Below are 21,436 nucleotides of genomic sequence, written 5' to 3'. Positions count from 1 at the left end.
TATAAAAAAAAAGAAAAAAAAATAAATTGGTGACGAATACAACAAAATAAAATTAATTCTTACTGGATATCCTAATAAGTTTTGGAAGCGTGGTTGAATAAAACTCCAAGCTCCCATGTTTTGAGGTTCCTCCTGACACCAAATGAATCCTTTAACGTTTTTATATTTTGAAATTTCTTGTTGTATTTCCACTATGGGGAAAGGGCAAAAAGATTCAATTCTAATAATCGCTGTGTCCATCGCCATTAAACTTTGCCTTTTTTCTAACAATGTATAATAATGTTTTCCAGATGTAAACAGAACTTTTTCTACATGATCTGGATTACACATTGTATCCCCTAAAAAACGCATCAATTAGTACTACTAAAAACCATAAAATTTTATTTCTTAAGCTTCACCAATAACAGGAAGAAATGAAGTATTAATTGACATATCATCTAAATTTGAAGTTGCGACTGGAGATCGAAGTAATGTTTTCGGCGAGATAATAATAAGGGGTTTTCTAAAATTCCGAATCATTTGGCGTCTTAGTAAATGGAAATATTGCGCTGGAGTACTCGGTTGACAAACTTGCATATTGATGTTATCACCGTCAGGTTTATTTTCTTTGGAATCTGTCATTTGTAAAAATCTTTCAACTCTTGATGAACTGTGTTCCGGACCTGCTCCATCATAACCATGAGGAAGCATCACTACTAATCCAGAACTCCACAACCATTTAGCTGTAATAAATTTTTAATTGAATATAAAAAAATAAATTTCAAATAAACTTACTTTCTCCCGAAGAAACGAATGTATCGAACATAATTTGGGCACCGTTGAAGAAATCGCCGAATTGCGCTTCCCAAATTATTAAATTGTTGGGATTTTCTATGCTCATTCCATATTCATAGCCTAGAACTGCTTCTTCTGATAAAATACTATTTGCAATCTAAAATAATAAAAATGGGGATTTGTAATTATTTGAGATAATAAATGTGAATATATTTTATTAAAGCAATAATTTAATATGATTAATATTGTTATTTTAAACATTAAATGAATTAAAATGTCCTAGTTGGCGATGGATGCAAGGGCAAGATGTTTTTTTTTCTCTAGCCAACAAAATAGAACTTACAAAAAAAGCTCCCAACTATAAAATTCAGAAAAATTTCAAATTTAGTACTTTAAAGTTAATAGTTATAATTTATTTTGCGTTAATAAGTTCAATCACTTAATAATTACAAACCAAGATTTAAAAAGTATACAAATTTGTCCCAATTGGACTCAAAATGTTCTTAACCCTAGGATGCATAACATGTGTCTGAAAAGCGGCCCATACACGACGACTCTTGCAGCGTCGCATGCAGCGACGCCAAGAGTCGAGCCGCATGAAGCATCGTGTGTAGGGAAGCGCCAGGACTCATGCGACGGCGACGGATTCAAGACCGTGGCAGGCTCCGGCGCCTTGCAAGAGTCAACGTGTATGGGATTGCGACGTGCATACGACACCGAAAGTATCGCTTTAGTTTATTTCCAACGTCCATCGAAATGGCATCGTTCTCCGAAAAAGATTTTTAGAAAAAATTTATAAACGTATATAGAATGTACCCATGTTTATGGGACTCAAAATCAAAAAATTACATCAACAGAAACTGAAAAACTACCGCCATAAATGAGCTTGTAAAATTGTCTGGCAGTATTTAGCTTTCTGCCAGCAATATTTAATTTTCTACAAGCAGTATTAGTATTCTGGAACCAATTTGTAGTCTATTGATAGCAGTACCTAGCCTTGTATAAACAATATCTATCTTTTTAAGCAGTTTCTAGTATTGCACAGGTAGTATTTGTCTTCCGCAAGGAATTTTTGATCGTCTATAGGAAGTATTTAGTCTTCTGCAAGCAGTATTAGTATTCTGGAACCAATTCCTTGGCTATTGGTAGCAGTACCTAGCCTTCCATAAACAATATCTATCTTCTGCAAACAGTTTCTAGTATTGTATAGGTAGTATTTGCCTTCCGCAAGGAGTTTTTAGCCTTTTGCTGGCAGTATTTAGTCTTCTACAAATAGTATTGGTATTCTGCAACCAATTTGTAGTCTATTGGTAGCAGTACTTAGGTTTCTAAGGACGATATCTATCTTTTTAAGCAGTTTCTAGTATTGTATAGGTAGTATTTGTCCTCTATAGGAAGTATTCAGTCTTCTGCAAGTAGTATTGGTATTCTGCAGCCAATTTCTTGGCTATTGTCTGGCCAGATATGCATTGGTATAGGTCCGTCGATAGCGGTTAAAGAAGTGCGGCACGACGCCACAAGAGTCTACGTGTGTAGGCCGTTAAAATCCGTCGCATGCGACGACTCTTGCGGCGGCTCTGGCGGCACCGCCGCAAGAATCATCGTGTATGGGCCGCTAAAGACACACGGCTTTACTTTTCATTTCTTTATTTTGAAATGGTGTATACGAATTTCTTGCCCTATTAAGAGTGCCTCTGGACAACCTTTGAGGGCAATAATTTGATATACTTAACGGTCGAAAAATAAATTTTGTTCTTCATGGAATGGGGATTTGTCACGTCAGCCACATGGTCGCCGGGGCCGCTCGGTCCATAGAGCTCCGCTCCTATTGGCTCTAAAGTCCTCGAGGACTCGAACGAAAGGAACAATGGGATTCTATGGGACAGGTATACGAAGGGGTTGAAAATACGATAAATAATAGAGTGATTTCATATATCTTTCGTAAGTTTTAGATTCACGTATACTCGAAGTAAATCTTCATAAATGTGCATATATTATTTGTAGATATTGATAAAAATAGCGTCGGGCAGCAGAAAAAGAAGCGTTCGAGTAGGCGACTCCGATTTTGAATACATTGTGTTGCAGTGGTACAACGAAGATGACATAGATAATGTTTCAGTTAAAGTGCAACTTTGATGTGCCACCACCTGAAGCTGAGGAAGATTCATACGAGTCGGATATCTTATCAGACACTGAGTTAAGCGATGTTGAACCTAACGCCCAAAACAGCTTGCATGGTCGAAATGGTTTCAAGTGGACTTCTTCTACTCCTTCTCAAAAAAAAACCGTCCCTACTAACATTATTCGATTCAAACCAGGACCGAGGAAAAGAAACGAAGTATTATCTCTCAAATGTGCTTGGGATAAATTTATAATATCGGAAATGGTTAATGAAATAATACTTTGCACAAATACAGAAGCTAAACATCAATATAAAGGAAAGCCAGAATTAGTTTGGTAGAAATAAATGTTTTAGAAATCTTTGGGTTGTTACTGTTAGCAGGTGCAGAGAAAAGCTGGAATGTTTCAGTAAGGAAATTGTTTCTCGACAAGTGTTCCAACCCTACATATAGAGCAACGATGTCCCTGAATCGCTTCGAAAACATCAAAAGATTTCTCAGATTTGATGATAAGAGGACAAGAGTTGTAAAGGGCGAGAGTGACAAATTTGCTCCTATACGCCACGTTTGGGAATTATTTCTTATTCAATGACAAATAATTATGATACCGAAAGAATTTTTAACCATTGACGAGCAATTGTTGGCATATAGAGGACGCTGTGGTTTTATTCAATATATACCAAACAAGCCAGCAAAGTATGGAATAAATTTTTTTTGGATATGTGAAAGCGATATTGGCTATGTGATTGATGGTTAAGTTTATTTTGGGCAAGCAGCCGGTTGAAAAAACAGCGAAGAATGTTTCACAAAATGTAATGACCTTAGTATCATCTATAAACAATACTTCCAGAAACATAACGTTTGACAACTACTTTACCAGTGTACCATTAGTCCACCAGGTTCTAGCTATTGGGATAACATCTATAGGAACACTTCGCAAAGAAGGACAGGCCTGTTTATTCTTCAGTTTTTGGATTTTCTGACGATCTGACACGTTAATAAGAAAAATAAGTCCGTTGTCCTTTTGAGTTCTATGCACCATGAAGATCAAATTTCTATAGAAGACTGTAAAAGAAAACCGATCATAATAACATTTTATAATAATACGAAAAGTGGTGTGGATCATATGGACCAAATGCTTGGAAGTTACACATGCAAGAGACAGACTAGACGTTGGCCGTTTGCAGTTTGGTCAAATATTATTGGTGTTGCAGCCATAAATTCCTTTTTCCTTTACACAAACGAAAATCCAAACTATGCTGCTGGCAGCAGTCATAAACGAAGGATATTTTTGGAAGAATTACCTCAGGAATTGATACTTCCGTTTATGAAAGTGAGATCACAAAATCCAAAATTACATCGACACATCGTAGATGACATGAAAAAATTCATAGAATTTCCGGCACCAGGTACTTCTGAATCCACCCAAAAAGAAGAGATATAGCGTGTGTTCAGTTAAGATTAGTCGCACGAGTACTTTGCGATGCATAATGTGCAAAACACCTATCTGCAAAGAACACAGTGTGGTAATTTGCAAAAAATGTGTCACATAAATTGTGTTAATAACATATTGTATTGCGTAATTCTTTTCAATAATCTGAATAAACTAAATTTCGCTGGTATTAATATACAAGTGTCTTTGAGACACATGCTATATAGATTCACTTATGCATCCTAGGGTTAAATTTGAATTCAAAATTTAATTCAGAATTGAAAAAATTCTTTAAACATATTGATAACGTTACTAAGAACTTGAATTCATTACGTAAGTTTTGAAAATCTTTGACCTCTACCTATGGTTTGTTACAGCCAGAAGTGTCTGCTTCTGACACTCATTGGTTTAGACTTTAGAGAATAAATATGCCAGATTTTAGCGTTATTTGCGACCCACGAATATGTTATGGAAATAGGGAAACCGATGAAAAATCGAACAATGGCACTAGCCACCTTACTGCACCGTGAACTTGGAAAAACTGTAATGACTAAGAATTTGTAGCAATATGTAGCTGCTAATGCTTGTTTTCCATAAACCATATAAGTTTGCAATCTATTAAAGTGATTTCCATAAAAAATTAATGAACTGCTCTGAAAGACTGGTATAGTGGAGACTAATCAAATAAAATTAGGAAACTGCTTTTCAGTTGGTAGACTTAAACGATTTTGGATTGTGTTGCAAATATGTCTAAATATGTTAAGTATATATATAATATATAAGAAAAGCTTGATGCAAAGTTTGGATTAAAATGTTTGTGGCGTATCTCATGACCATATTTCAATCATTTTTAGGCGTTAGAGGGCATTTGACTCAGACTGTATAGTGAACTACATTATTTTCATCGACCATAATCGCTTGTCCAATTCTGTTATTGAATTCTTCAACATCATACTTTGGAAGAATACAGTGCGGAAACTGTTTCTGATTTTCACGATAGACATTGCTATTACCAAATTATTCTCTGCTTTTTTCAAAACCAGTCTTTTGTTAGATAACAATCCCATGATGAACTTCTTAGCGTTAATTTTTTCTATTAGACTATAGCTACCAAAAGTTTCGTTTCCAACAAAATTCTAGTTTCACCCTTTTTTTCTCGGCGAAACTGTTAATACAACGCAGTTCTTTCTGGAATAACGTTCAAAATTATCAATTTCCATCATATTGCTTATAACCATTTTTTGTAGGTTTTCAATATGCTCTTGTTTGCATAACTTAAAGTAGGTAATTGAAATCTGCAACAATCCTATCCAGAAGACTAAAGACTTAAACTTCTGCACCAGGTTAAATTAATGCACAACTTCATCAATTTAATATGGAATTGTGATGTTTAATTTATTTTTTGAAAATCTAGTCTATAACATGTACTTGGTGGAAAGAGTGTATTCAAAGGATTCAATTCATTTATTCCTCAATTATTTCAAGAAATGTTATAGCTTCACCATTTTCCTCTTTCCAGAAATATTATTTTTATATTGTACGAGCAAAAATTGATGTTTTAGTATTCATTTGAAACAAAATATTTAGTGCATATTGATTAATGAATTGATTAAATTATTTAAAAAAATAGTATTACTTCAAAAAAGCCACTTTGCTCGGAATCCATGTCATTTAATGGAATGTAAGTATTATTCGTTGCTTGGTCTACCAACATAGCATGTCTTTGAGAGAAGGTTCCACGTCCAACATCTTGTCCACTTATTCGAACATTGTATCCTATAAATTATACATTAAAAAAATTAAACAAATTCAGTTTAACGGTTTATTTTATGATTTTTTTTTTGATGATTAAGCGATTCTTTTTCTAACTTTTTAAAATAATAAATCCCTTTATTTCCATAATGCTTACATGCATAGAAAACAGTCAAACAAAACAACCTTTACAATTATGTAAATAACATTAATTAATTACAATACCAATAATTTTACAAATTCAAATACAATAATCCAGTACAAAATAAAAGAACATAAAAGTTTCATAAAAGAAGAAGGAACTTGAGAATGTTTTATTCTGTGAAATGAGCTCTACATGAGTCACGCGGACCTAAACCGAAAACCGCTCGTACACTTCCTCTGAAGGATAAAAACACGTTCCGACGTTACTGCATTTCCCCAGAAAATAACTCCATATCTCAAACGCGATTCAACACACGCATAATAAACAGTTAAAGCGACTCTTTCACCTACACATTGTGACACTGTTCGAAGCGCAAAACATGTTCTGGATAAACTGGTTGTCAACCCATCAATGTATTGACTCCAGGAAAGGTGGCAGTCCATCTTTAAACCCAGGAACGTCACCTCCTGTTGATAAGCGAGTAATTGTCCTCCAAACATTATTTCCATCTCAGGTGTTTCATTTGCAAAAATCATAAAAGTTGATTTTGCTATATTGAGCTGTAGATTATTTCCGAACAACCATTCGTTTAGTTTTATTAGATTCTCTCTGGCCATTCTTCAGACCGCTTCCTCACTTTTTTCAGATATAACAGAAGTTGAATCATCCGCAAATAATGCCAGTAAACTATCAAGTACATCAAGCAAATCATTAATGTACAGAAGAAACAAGAAAGGTCCCAAGACTGACCACTGAGGTACACTCTGAAATACTTCTTTCCACTCAGACCTAACTTCTCCTCCCGAATCGCTGTATGACACAACACACTGGATTCTGCCGTATAAATAGGATTTTAACCAATCAAGGATAACGCCGCCGAAACCCATTTTTTCTATTTTATTCAGAAGGATTTCATGATTCACACAGTCGAATGCTTTTGTTATCCACAAAAATACAACCAGTGATATCATTTTCATTGATAGCTGATGTAATTTTATTAAGTATCTAAAAAATTGCACGTGACGTTGATCGTCCTTTTATATCGTCCTCAATGCAATTTTTTCAAATATTTTTGCAATATTTGATATGAACGCAACAATTACTATTTTTTAAAGCTTACTGGAAGAACGCCCATAGAAAAGGACAAATTGATAACATTACTCAATGGTTCAGAGAGAACATCAGAAGAGAACTTCAATAAGGCCACGGGAATCTTATCAAAGGTTTATCAATTATTTTTTAAACTTCTATTGCATCACTTACATAAAATGCGAAAGTTTTAGATATTTGTAAGTTTCTTGTTCTTAAAGGAACCGTATTAGAAATTTGTACACTATTTATAAAATATGCATTAGCGCAATTAGTATATCTATATCATTTTCATACACTGGTCGAAATATGTTTAGATCACAATAATTATTGACGCATTTTCAATATAGTTAGTATACGAAGCCTTTTTTGATCTTTCAATTTCTGTCTTTAGGTACTGACAGAAATTTCTATAGGCTTCAGAATGAAATAACAACAATTTTAAATTTGCTCTGTCTATCCAAACTATTTCGAATAATACTCAAAAAATTATTAAAACAGTTTTCAGCATTTTGCATGTCTTTTGTAAATGACCAATTTGTGGCGTTCATATATGTCATGATGTATGTGCGTTAATATGTCTCGATTTAGAAAACCTTTCTTTATTTTTGTTTTAATTTTTTCAATCCTACTATTGATTAAAAAGGATATCTCTTGCGCGTAGTGATCTGATAATGCAGATACTAAAATTTTACTCTCATATGACTCGAGATTTGTAAAGATATTGTCAATTATAGTGCCGGATCGATTATTTTTTCGGGTAGCTTCCATAATTGAAGGGTGTAGGTCGTAGCTCGATAGGGTTTCCAATAGTCTAAATAGTCCAAACGAAATTCTGTCTTGGATCCCTAAATTGATATTAAAATCACCAGCAAGAAAAATTTTGAATTTTAATTTCATTAATAGATACTGTAATATCTCTTCCAATGTGACAAAGAAATCTTCAATATCTCCCGTTAGTGCACGGTAAGTGCAAAGGATAATTAAATTTAGGGGTGCAATTTTTATTGCATTGCATTCCAAAATCAATTCCTTACTTTCTTGATTGAATGAGTATACATGATCCTCCATACTGATTGTTTATTCTAGTAAAATTAGAAACCATTTCATAGCTCTCAATGATAAGTGGTTCATTAGGTTTTAACCAGTGCTCCGTTAGAGCTAAAACTGGTATATTCAGATGATCAACAAAAATAAGTAAATCTTCAGATTTTTCTTCAGAAAATCGTTTGATTGTGTGATTTAATGGTGTTTATCAATGGTGTTTGCCAGATATGGCCATGACGTAGCCATAAGTTAATTAGCGTAAACCCAGTTATGGCCATTCTGGTAAATTTGATGCTTTAATGGATTTTGAACAACACTGTTTTATTTACAAGACTCTGTTACCATAACTGACAATGAGAAAAATAAACAGAAACGGTTCCAGTACTCTCCATTAAAAGTGTCCTAGGCGTTGAAGGCTATAGAAAATGGAATGCCTGTGCCACTCTTTGCAACAAAATCTCGGAAAAGAGTCCAGTTGAATCACCGCGTCACCGTAGACCTGATTCTGTTTTGGGAAAAGACTGCAAAAATGTATTAGTGGATTGGGTGTTGAATTGTGCCAAAATGGGATTTCCCGTAGATAGGAAGAGTTTTCTATGCTCAGTCAAGAAGATCGTAGATTATTCCAATATGAAAACCATCCAATTTCCAACAATAAGCCCGGCAAAAAGTGGTTACTTCTTTCCTAAATAGACATCCTGTTCTCTCCCAGAAGCACGCTGAATATGTCAACAAGGCAAGGGGCACTGTTACTGAAGAAAAAATACAGAACTGGTTTAAGGAAGTTGAAATTTTACTCACAGAAGAAGAAATTGTAGCCATAAGGGACCCAGAGCGCGTCTTTAATATAGATGAGACTTGCTTCTTTTTGACTCCTAAAGGAGGACTCATTATCGGACCAAGAGGACAAAACGTTTACAATGAATCTACAAATTCGGATAAAGAGAATGTGACAACTTTATTTTCGGTCAATGCATGCGGGCAGTTTGTTCCACCTCTTACACAATACAAATACAAATACTAAATAGTATACAAATACGAGCGACTTCCTGCAAGTTTAGTGGCAGCAGCTCCAATCGGATGGGGTATTGGAAAAACAGAAAATGGTTGGATGACATCAGAAAGCTTCTTTGAGTATATAGCCAACGTTTTTTTGCCATTTTTAAAGAAGAAATCTATAACATTCCCTGTTATAGTATTCCTGGATTGTCATCGATCTCATATGAGTTTGGAACTTAGTCGATTTTGTCGTGAAAACAAAATTGTACTTGTGGCACTTTACCCAAACTCTACTCATATCTTATAGCCACTCGATGTAGCTGTGTTTGGACCACTAAAAGAAAGAAGAAGTGGCAAAGGACCGTCCGCAAATGGCGCATTGATCATGATGGAAAGGAAATTTCAAAAGCAGATGTTGTACAATGCTTGATAATGTCAAATCAGGTTTTAGATCAACTGGATTGTCTCTATTTGATGTCAACAATGTTGATTTTTCCAAAATAATTATTCGGGAAGTACAGGCTAAAACAACAACTGGTGTAGAGGTTCTGAAACCTTATCTTAAATACATTGAATCTAAAATTGATCCTGGTCTTCTTCAGCAGTTTAAAGATGCAAGAAAGGATAACTACGATTGGGATGGCAGTATTGAAGCTGTGATGTTATTTGACTTTTGGCTACAGGTAGCAAATGAAGTTGAGGCACACAGTGATGGAACAAATGCCCCTGACCCTCCCATTCAGGAACCTGCACTCCATCAAAAAACATTACCAACGATATTAAATAATCCAGTTTCGGAGATAGAGGTGATGCAAGAATTCGAAGCTTCTAATGAAATCGTCATTGAGGTGCAAACACCCCAAACTTCAAACTACCAAGAATGTCGTCAACCAAAAGGCTTATCCTCCGAAAAAGAGAAGGAAGCTGTTGCTCAACATTTACAGGATTTGTACTTCAACAGCAGAGATGAAAGTGTTGATCAATCAACATCCACAACGTCGAATATACTTGCCCGCCTAAACGGTCTCTTGCCTCAGTGTTTAATGATGTCATTCCTTGGCCACACCATAAAGCGACAGTAGGAAAAAGGAAGAAAGAATATACTCCATATTGTTACGTCTGACAAATGGATGGAATATTTTGAACTCAAAAAGAAAGGGAAGAAAATTCAAGAAGAGCTGAAGATGGAGAGAAAGAAGAGAATTCAGAAAAATAAAGTAGAGGAAGCGCAGAAGGCAAAAAAGACGAAGAAGAGAAAGAAAAACTGTTGAGTGGCATGAAAGCGGGAGCAGCTTAGACGATGTTGACGATATTGAGACAGAAAGTCAAGAAACAATTGATATGTATGGAGTTACAGACCTGCAAGAAGGTGATTATGTTTTAGCTTCATTTAAGAGCGTTGGAAAAAGAGCTATGATCCATTACAAGTATGTTGCAAAAATTTTATGCGTGTTGGATGACGATGAGTTTGAAGTACAATGTCTAAAAAGCTTAGATCAGACTAAGACACATTTTAAAGTGTTAGACAATGACAAATGTGCCATTTCAAAGGAAGAAATCCTTGGAACGCTTCCAGAACTCGAACTGAAAAATGTTGGTCGAAAGATGACAATTGTTTTCCGTAGTGCTGTAGACGTATTTGAAAAACAATAAATGTTCATCTCCTTAAGTTTTGTTGTAATTACGTACCTAATAAAATGTAAAAATTGTACTTAATTGCGTTTGATTTCTACGCAAACAAATTATGGTGGCCATAAGTGGAAACGTTTATGGCCATAATAGCGGTTTTGGTGACCATAAATGGGAAAATTGATCTACTTTTGAAAATTATTTTTTGTCTTTTAAAATACTTGATACACAAATAAAATGGAAGATGCCTATATGCAACAAGAGCTAAGAGACACTATTATGATTTTTTTCTCGCATGTATTGCAATTTTTAACTAAGATACCGAATTTTAAAAGTTGAAGAGTACTAAATGTGGCCATAACAGGTTCCTCTACCCTAAACATACATTGATTAAATTATAATGGTAACACTGGGGAACACCAATTTGGTTGTCTTGTCTATGACAGTTTTATAATGTGAAGTGAGAGCTACTACATTCATCTGTATATACTCTGAACACTGATTCGAACGCATTCATATACTTATGTACCGAACTTTTGCCCTAACCTTTCTGAAGGCAGGAATTATTATTGGTCTACAGTCAGTGATGGGCGATGGATAAATACCCGGCGGGTAGGTATTTCTACAATTGCTATTTATCCGGGTATTTACCCTGGTCCAGGGTAAATACCCAAACAATGCGTATAAAAGTGATACCAGTAAAAATATATCAGATTCAAAAAAAAAAAATGAAGAGGAAGATGATGAAATGGACGTTGAAGACGAGGAATTGTCAACAATCAAAGACGTATTATCATCAGACGACTCTGTCTTAATTTAAAATAGATCAAGTTGTTATGATTATTATCATCAAGCACCCACTGCGTCCATTGTTGGACATAGAGCTCCCATATTCTATGCCATTCGATTGTATTCTGTGCTGTCTGAATCCAATTGTTGGTCATTCTTTTGACGTCTACTTCGTCTGTTCGCTCGCGGTCTCCACTCAATCAACCTTTTTGTCCACTGCTCATTCTTCGTTCGCGCGACATGACCCGCTCAGTTCCACTTAAGCTTTGCCACAATGTTGACCACATCATTTAAGGCAGTTCTTCTTCACAGGTATCCATTTCGTATGTACTCCCTCAGAGTTACACTCAGGATCGACCCTTTCATCTATCTTTGCGTTACTTGGACCCTCCTGACAGTGGCTACCGTTAATGTTAATGTTTCGGAGCCGTATGTCATAACAGGAAACACCCATTGATTGAAAGCCTTTCTTGGCCTTTTCTCTTGAAGATGTCTCTAAGTTTCCCGTAGGCTGCTCATACGAGTGTGATCTTTGTGTTTAGTTCACTTGTTTCATTATCTCTCGATACACGAACCTCATAGCCAAGATATACATAGCTGACAACCCTCCCAATCTCATTATCCCCAGTGTTGATGTTACAGCTGGGAATAAGATTTGTCATAAATTTTGATTTCTCCTCGTTGATATTTAGCCCGACTCTTGCACACACCTCCTTTAAGTCGTTCAACATTAGTTTAATTTCTCCAAAGCTATCCGAAATAAGAACTATTTGCGTAGCGCAAATTACTAAAGCATTTGCCATCAATGTTTATGCCTTTTTAGGTCCAATCCAGTTATTTAAATGCACTCTCCAGGACTGTGATGAACAATTTGGGTTCAACAGTGTATCGCTTTGTTTTACTTACAGTCAGTACTTTACTACTTCTACTATCTTCAGAACTTTCATGCAATTTTACAGTAATTGTAGCATTCTTGTAGATATTATAAATAAGTTTGGTATATCGATAATCGACTCTGCATTCTTGAAGTGCTTGCAAAACTGCCATCAACTCAATTTTAATTAAATTTTATAAATACCTCTAAATATCCATCTTGGGCAAATACCACCGGGTATACATCCAGGAAATTTACCCTTGAAAATAAATACCAGGGTATTTAACAAAACTGCCTATAACTAAAAAAATTATAATAAATGAAGAGATTCCATTACTCCGCAAGAAGAAGAGAATACCGTGGAAAGGATTTCAGATTTTTTTAAAAATCAATGAGCTGAAAACTGTGATGAGCTAATATTACAAATGATAACGAGTTTCCTGATTGAAATTTTGCCGCAGGCGTTGAAGCTGCATATGTCGCAGTCACATCTATATACATATATTTAAACGATGGTGAACATTTCTATCAAGACGTTATGGACTTTGAAATCCAATATCAGGGGCTGTATTACGCAAATAGTAGAGAAGTAATATTAACTATAAACTGCAATACCCTTTAACCTAGTATCAACTATTTCCGCCTTCAGAACAAATGTTAATACACTGTGGTAAATTCCGATTCAAATTTTGTGACATGATTTTTACTTGATGCAAAATGATGCGTCAGCATGCAGACATTTTTTGGAGCTTTTACTCTCCACTTGGAGATTTATAAAAAATTGTGAACAATAAGTTAATTATACTTAATTATTCGCACAATTAACTATAAATTAAAAGTTTTTTTGTGAGGAAACTACCTTCTGGTATATAATTTAAATATATTTAGGAAACTTTCTAATTGAATCGCTTTATCATCAACAAAAATAAGTTTCTAGATTTATAATCTTATATTATTTTATGAACGCATTTTTACCTTGATATAAAAGTGATCCAATTGCCAGTGCTTCAGCAGTTGACCAATCCAAATTAAACCCATCGTTAATTGTTCTTAATCTATTAGTTACGTGATGTTTCAAAAGATTTGGGTGAATATTCTAAAAAAAATACTTAAATTTCTATTTTTTTTGTTTAAAATAGACTTACAAAATCCTTTGGATAAGTAACTGATTTAACTCCAACATATTTTAAAATCTCTGGATGCACTCCCGTATTCCATTTAGTTATAGAATTTTGTGCTTGATCGTATCCTTGCCATTGTCTTTGAAAACATGGTTCCTAAAAATTATTTTATCATTATCATATTAAAATAAAGCAATTTTCGTAGATACATCAGGTTCGAATTGATCAACTTTTTTGAGTTCTTCATTCAAAAAATCCCTATGCTCTGAAACGACTTTATCCCAATTATCTTTTGTCCAAACATTTTCTTGTACCAATTTTTCAGCATAACGATCAGGTACCGTTCTAGTAATTAAAAAAAATTGTATATTTTAAAGTTTATAACTAATAATGTATTACTTTTGAGCACGAATAATTTTGTAAATAGCAGGATTTGTAAATGTTGGATCATCTAATTCATTATGTCCCCACTGTCTGTAACAATGCATGTCTATAAAAACATCTTTTCGAAATTTTCTTTGATAATCAAATGCTATTCTTGTAGCTTTCAAAACCATCTAAAATTTATTTAATTTTTTTATTAAAATTTTTAATTAATTAATTTTTATTTTACCTCTGGATTATCTCCACAAACATGTAAAACAGGAGCCGAAATTATCTTAGCCAAATCCGTGCAGTACCTTGATGATCTTCCTCGATCTCCAGGGGTTGTGTATCCAACTTGATTATTTACGACTAAATGAACACTACCTCCTATTTCAAAATGAGGAACTGAGGACATTTCTAAACATTCTTGATTAACTCCTTGTCCGGATAACGCAGCATCTCCATGAACCTAACATTCGACAAATTAGAACACAAGAAAATAAATAAAGTTTATTACCTGAAGATTTAAAATTTTATCACTCCATCTATTATTTTCTTGCGAATAATCACCATCTTTTACCATTAGTTGCTTTGCTCGAGTTTTTCCCATTGAAACTGGGTTTACAGCTTCTAAATGAGATGGATTGTACAGAATGGAGACGTGTAATGGTTTGTTATCGACGTTAATATCAACGGATGATACTAAAATAATATTTTTTATTAATGTTTTATTTTAAATATGTATGTTCGACCAATTTCGACAATTAGTTCTAATTTTATTTAGTACACATATACTACATTTGCTATACACGTTATATAAAACGGTTGAAGAATAACGCAGGTGTACTAACACCAGCTTAGCGTGAATAGAAACCTTGCGAACACCAAAACGGCAAAAGCTAGATTAATTCCAATGTAGAAATGAGAATATCTGTTGATCAATTGGATCTATGCCATAATAGAAAAACATATCAGATTAATATGTATTGACGTGAAAATTCTTGTAATTTCGAAAATCACAATCCACACCAACGTCAGTCTTCCCTATGTAATTGTAAATAAACTAGACAGGAAACAGAAATGGAGCAAACATATACGAACCTATAACATAGATATATGCTACATATACTATAAAAATGTAACAACATAACATAGATATATGCGCAGTATCAGAAACATAGCAAAGCCTAAAGTACCAAACTATGTGCTAATATATAGCGGTATCGACTAACACAAAAGAGACTAATACAAGACATATATTACGTAAATGAAAGAATTCTCAAAGTATCATTAGATATAGGAACAGGAAACCTCAATCACATATGTGTATGTGCTCCGAACAATAGCAAAAGCAGAGAGAAGAAATGCACATTCTACGGAAGTCTAGAAAATGAACTGAGTAACATACCAGCAAATGAGAAATTACTTAAATTGTGGGTGTTACTTAAACATTCGCTTTTAAAAGACAAGTTAAAAGAATTGCAAAATGTAAAAGATTTTGCTAACTTAGTAATGACCAAATATAATTGCTTAGAAACTGATATATCGGATGTATTTTCTGTTTTTATATTGTTCTTCACACTCCCTGTAACAGTTGCTTCTGTAGAAAGATCTTTTAGCAAGTTAAAAATAATAAAGGACTATAGAAGAAATAGTATGGGACAATCGCGGCTGAATGATCTTTCTATATTAGCAATTGAAAGCAGTGAGGCTAAAAAAATGGATTTAAAAAATTTAATAAGTATATTTGCAGCGATGAAATCTAGAAGAAAACAACTTTTGTAATAATTTAGTTCTTAGTTCTTGGTTTTTTGTTAGTAAATTCGAAAATAAATAAGTATTTTCAACTTAATTTGTGTTTTTTTTCTGTATACCATAATATGTATACATAGTATTACTACCTTTGCTATAAAGACAGGGGCCATTTACAAAATTTTGCGCCTGGGCCCATATTTTCTAGTTACGCCACTAGTTTATCCTTAATCTATTAGCACTATTTTTCGTGGCCGTGTTGGTTTCCAGGGCATACTAACGTTGTTGCCGCTAGTACGTAAGATTCGGAACCATTAACCTGAAACGTTTTCGATATTGCTGGCTTTTTGAGGATGAAAACGAGTTTCCTAAACGTTGCTTATGTCAATCATATCCTTCTTATTATTTCGGTGGTTTAGTTTCCTTTGTCTAGCTTTATATAGCGACCAAGGTAGATGTAGTGATCTACATCTTCTATAATATATATTTCTATATTTCTGTAGCAACTGTGATTTTGAAAAGTTGCTTGAATCGTTCAATGGAAAGATAAAAATTGTTGATCAGTTAACCACTGCAAATACCCGCTTACGAGAGCAGGTAACGAGTTTGGCTGCGAGGCTGGATGAGGTGGATGAGCAGTGATGTTGAAATTCATAGTGTTCCCCAACGCGAAAATGAAAATCTGTTGTCTATTGTAGACAACATTGCCAAACATGTAGGGGTCCAATTCTCATTGACAGACGTTGATGCCATTCATCGTGTTCCGCACTTTGATAAGCAAAATAAAGCTCCACGGGCCATAGTGATGCGGTTTTGCAGCCGCCTAAAGCGCGATGCGTTTTTGGCTGCGGCAATCAACAAAAGGAAGTCCGTACCTGGTTCTCGACAGGGTTTGCATATCGAAGGGGTGGGGGAGTGCTGTTTCGTTAATGACCATCTGACGCCAGCTAATAAGGCCTTGTTTGCTCGAACGAGAGGTATTGCTAAAGATAAAAACAATCGCTTTGTATGGACACGTGATAGCAAGATTTTTGTCAGAAACAATGAATCATCGCCGATAGTCCATATAAGATCTCCTGATGACCTCTCACGCCTTTAAATAATTAATTTAATATAATAATTAAAAAGAATTAATAAAACAAACGCTCAAAATGTTTGGCCTTTCAGTATATAGTATATACGGCATAGCACATCGACGCTATTTATACCAGCGTCGATGTGCTATGCCTAACCGAAACATGGCTCCACCCTGGTATCAATTCGGCTGAGGTTCTTCCTACTTCCTACTACAACATCTACAGAAGAGATCGTGTTGGTGCTGTTCCGGGTGGTGTGCTGATAGGTGTTAATGCGAGTCTTCGCAGTGTTCAGAGGTCAGACTGGTTTAAAGCCAATGAAGCTATTTGTGTAACACTTTATTGCGATAAGCGTATTAGCAAACTGCATATTGGTTGTATCTATATTCCTCCTAATGATAATGTTGCATTAAATGTATTTTGTAATGAATTAAGACACATTGTTGACCGCTTCCGTGATGATAAATTCTTGAACGTTTCGTCTTCTGCGCGGACGCTCTAAATACCTGATTGATCAGAATTATAAGGCGCATATTAAACGTATGCAGGATGGTGTTGCATTGGACGCAAAGCAGTTATGGGCATATCTCAAACGCAGAAGAGGCGGTACGGGTATCCCATCAATTGTAATTCTAGATGGGGTTGAGGCATCGAACGGCAATGCCATCTGTTCGTTATTTGCGAATTATTTTAGTGCAGTTTTCGCAGCTCCCCATTATGATGCGGTGGGGACGGTTGATTCTTCGCGCGTACGCATTCATGGCGTCAAGTAGCTTTGAATAAGGGTCCTGGTGCTGACGGTATACCTGCTATACTGGTCAGAAACTATACTCAGGCAATATCAGTTCCTTTACAGCTGATATATAATAAATCCATTAAGCTGGTAGTGTTTCCGGATACGTGGAAGCGAGCCAACGTTGCACCCATTTTTAAATCAGGTGATCAACACTTCGTTGTCAATTATCGTCCAATATCTACATATATTACCCATACTTGGAAAGATCTTTGAGAAGTTGGTGTACGCCAGTGTATTTTTTCAAATTCGTGGAAGTATTAATACTAATCAGCACGGTCCTTTACTGTTTTTAATTTACATAAAAAATATTTTTAATAATATTGTTAATTCGCGTGGCCTGATGTACGCTGACGACTTAAAAATTTACCTTTCTATTCGAAACATCGACGATTGTGTTAAATTACAGGCAGATCTTGATAGAATTTGCAATTTCTGTACAAGCAATCAATTACACTTAAACTTTTCTAAGTGCCACACCATCACTTTCATCAGAAAAAAAGATTATATAAAATATGATTACATCCTTAACTATGATAAGTTGCGTCGAGTTACATCTACAGTTGATCTTGGTGTAACACTAGACCAAAAACTACTTTTCGATGTCCATGTAGATGGTGTGGTTGCTCGATCATACAGAATGCTGGGCTTTATAAAACGATCTTCCGAGGATTTCACAAACCACAACGCAATTATAAGTATGTACAGTGCATATGTCAACAGCATCTTAAACTTTGGTAGCGTAATCTGGAATCCTCAATATTCCGTATATATCGCTAGGTTAGAAGGAATCCAGAAACGACTGATTAAATACTTGTGTTATAAAACCCAATAAGTGTACAGTAACTATGCGTCTGGTTGTGAAATGTTCGGATTGCTAACGCTCTCCCAGCGACGAGCATATATGACGTTTTATTTTTGTACAAGCTTGTCAATGGTCACACTGATTTCCCATCGCTGATGGCGAGAATTTTCGTGTTCCTCGTCGTCAGTTACGGTACGACTTCCTTTTTTATATGCCCACTCCACGAACAAACGCATATCGTAACTCACCTATTCTGAGGATGGAAAGAACCGCGGATCGGGTGAGTTGCGATCTTTTTTCGAGTAGCCCACGAAATATTAAGTTTGCGGTCCGCGAGGCTGTGAAGACTGCGCACATCATGTGTAATTTAAATATTTAATAATGTTAATTTAATATAATAACTTATTTGTAATCACATTAAATGTTACTTTAAGGTTTTCGTATATAATAATTATGTGGAGCAACTTTATTGGGTTTGTCCTGTTGTTGCTCCCCGATATCAATAAATAAATAAATAAATAATATGATTTTCGATCGAGAACTGGGGAGCGTCCAGACTGACCATCTTTGTTTTTTGAAAATTCATCATTACACCCACTTCTGCTGATATTTTATGGAGCTGCTCCAGGATATCCTTTAACGCCGCTGGGTCGCTGCTTATCAGTATGATGATATCCGCGAATAACAAATGATTTAGGTAGGTGTAGTCGATATTGATCCCTTTCTTCTCCTAAGATAGATTTCTTGAAGATGTCCTCCAATGCCAAGGTGAATAGTTTGGGTGAACACCTGTCTCAACCGGAATCTCCTTCGTCAGCATGTCCTCACGCAATTTGACGCGTAGTGTTTCGTTGGTGTAAATATGTTGGACAAGCTTAGAGCATGGTGAATCGATTCTCAGAACTTGATTGCACCTTCGTCTGGATGGTTGTCTAATATTTGCGTTGCCTTTGCTCTAGTTTTGCAGAAGTTGGATATGTATAACTCTTTACCAGTTTGCTAACTCTTTAGGTTAGTGTCGATACTGATATTTTTAGATAGCCTGTGGTCGCCAGTATTAAATCGGAGGAGAGTATTGACATTCATGCAAATCACTTTGCTATTAGCGTGGATGTAGTTGATGTCATATTTCACCTGGGTTTTTGGGCATTTCCAGTTCCTCTCGAGTGGTTTCTTGAAGTGAGTGTTCATTTAGAATATACATTTTATGCCGTACTTGTTCGGTTTGGATCTCGGAAACCTGGTGGGATTTCATTGATTGTATGTTCTTACATTATATCCGTTTTGAAAGTTTTCCAGAACTTTTTCAAACACGTCCCGAATAGGAGCGACACGAGGAACCAAGTTCTCTATTTATGATATTAAGAACGCAACCAACATCAAAATCATTGGCTAGGTATTATGGATTACGATTACATGTAATAAGGCAACACTGATAATTTAAAACATCGAAAATAACTTGGAAAATCAAAACCTTGGAAAGAATTGATTTGTTGGATTAAACTAATATCAAGCTAGGTACATCATAATATTGAAGGGAAATTAACGTTTGAAATTAACAAAAAGAAAAATGCGGTTGAAATACCGTAACATAAAGGGAAGCGTAGCTGGTTGGTTGCATAACAATTACATTTAATCATATTTGTTATATATTTAAATCTGTTTTGAAATTTATCATTTCATTGTAATTGACTTTTTCTTACAATATTCGTATTCCTTCAAGTTCTGGCACATAATTTATCGAAACCAGTCGAGTTTGATTTTGAAAAGAATTGAGAATTTACTTACTAAAATGACTTAAAACGTCCCCTGTTGCTTCATATTTTGTCGGAAAATCTGGTTTACCTTTTAATTTAGCAAATATTTTAATAGGTGGAAAATCGAGTAAACCAGTTAAAAAGTTAAGTCTTCCTCTATGTGGCATACCAACCACAATTTGTTGTAATCCATCATTTACTGAGAGTTTAAAAAATTCACTAAAAAATGCCATCATGCTTTCGGCTCCTTCCCCGCCATATCTTTTAACGCTGACGAATTTAGCCGCCATAAATTGATCGAAAACTTGGGATTTTAAGATGTCTTTCGCAATTTGTATCCTTGTTTCGTTTGAAAGTTGTTTTTGCATCATGTTTTCGTACGCGTTTGCAAACCATTCTCTTTCGTGTTCCGTCTATTTAAAATTAAAAAAAAAGTTGTGATGATAATTTCAAAATCAAAATTTATTCACCTCTAAATAATCAAATTCAACCCCAATATTATTCGAATAAATTGAATTTAGTAATTCCAAAGCTTCTGTAACCGATCCTTCTAATTTATCGGTGTTTATAATACCTTTAAAAGATACTTTATCGGAATTTTGAAGGCCGTATTTTAATGGATTAAGATCTGGAATGCTAAAGAAAATATTTTTTGAATTTTTTTTTAAAGATTAGTTTATTTAATCTAACCTGATTGTTTTTTCTAAACAAATAGGGTTCGTTTCCGCTATTTTATGAGCATGTTTTCGATACGCTTGTACTAATCTATAAAAATTTCCACTTTGATTGCGAGCAGTTTGAATTTCAACAGGAACTGAAAAATTATAATGACACTTTAAACGTCAAAATTTTCCTTCAAAACCCAATATTACCAACACATTTTTACTTTTTTTCTTTACACAAATATTACCTTCGTATTCCTCCTTTTTCTTTCTTCTAAACCCGAATACGCTTTCACTTTGGTAAGATCTTGAAGAAATTTGAGTGAGTCTTTTAATCTGATTGAATAGGTTGGCGTTTTTTACATAAAATTTAGAATACATTTTTTGAGGTTATGTTACATTACACATGTAGTAAACCGATGAAAATGAACTATGTTGTTGTTGACCTCAAAAT

The 21,436-nt window shown here is 34.8% G+C and overlaps 1 protein-coding gene across 1 annotated transcript in view; it reads right to left on the bottom strand.

The window, feature by feature from the left end:
• The window catches only part of LOC111419702 (probable 2-oxoadipate dehydrogenase complex component E1 homolog), a 21,647-nt gene extending 211 nt beyond the window's left edge, over nucleotides 1-21,436 (bottom strand). The window contains exons 1-14 of the mRNA XM_071197250.1: nucleotides 21,231-21,436; nucleotides 21,011-21,134; nucleotides 20,791-20,956; nucleotides 20,352-20,733; nucleotides 14,655-14,839; nucleotides 14,385-14,606; nucleotides 14,171-14,328; nucleotides 13,981-14,116; nucleotides 13,796-13,927; nucleotides 13,626-13,746; nucleotides 5,963-6,102; nucleotides 775-931; nucleotides 399-722; nucleotides 64-338 (exon numbers count right to left, since the gene is read on the bottom strand). Of these exons, the coding sequence (XP_071053351.1) occupies nucleotides 64-338; nucleotides 399-722; nucleotides 775-931; nucleotides 5,963-6,102; nucleotides 13,626-13,746; nucleotides 13,796-13,927; nucleotides 13,981-14,116; nucleotides 14,171-14,328; nucleotides 14,385-14,606; nucleotides 14,655-14,839; nucleotides 20,352-20,733; nucleotides 20,791-20,956; nucleotides 21,011-21,134; nucleotides 21,231-21,363 (2,655 nt within the window). The 5' untranslated portion in view covers nucleotides 21,364-21,436. The remainder of the gene's footprint in view (nucleotides 1-63; nucleotides 339-398; nucleotides 723-774; nucleotides 932-5,962; nucleotides 6,103-13,625; nucleotides 13,747-13,795; nucleotides 13,928-13,980; nucleotides 14,117-14,170; nucleotides 14,329-14,384; nucleotides 14,607-14,654; nucleotides 14,840-20,351; nucleotides 20,734-20,790; nucleotides 20,957-21,010; nucleotides 21,135-21,230) is intronic.

The sequence above is a fragment of the Onthophagus taurus genome, chromosome 7 (genome assembly GCF_036711975.1).
Source record: "Onthophagus taurus isolate NC chromosome 7, IU_Otau_3.0, whole genome shotgun sequence".
Lineage (NCBI taxonomy): Eukaryota > Metazoa > Arthropoda > Insecta > Coleoptera > Scarabaeidae > Onthophagus > Onthophagus taurus.
This window is presented reverse-complemented; position numbering and strand designations above follow the sequence as displayed.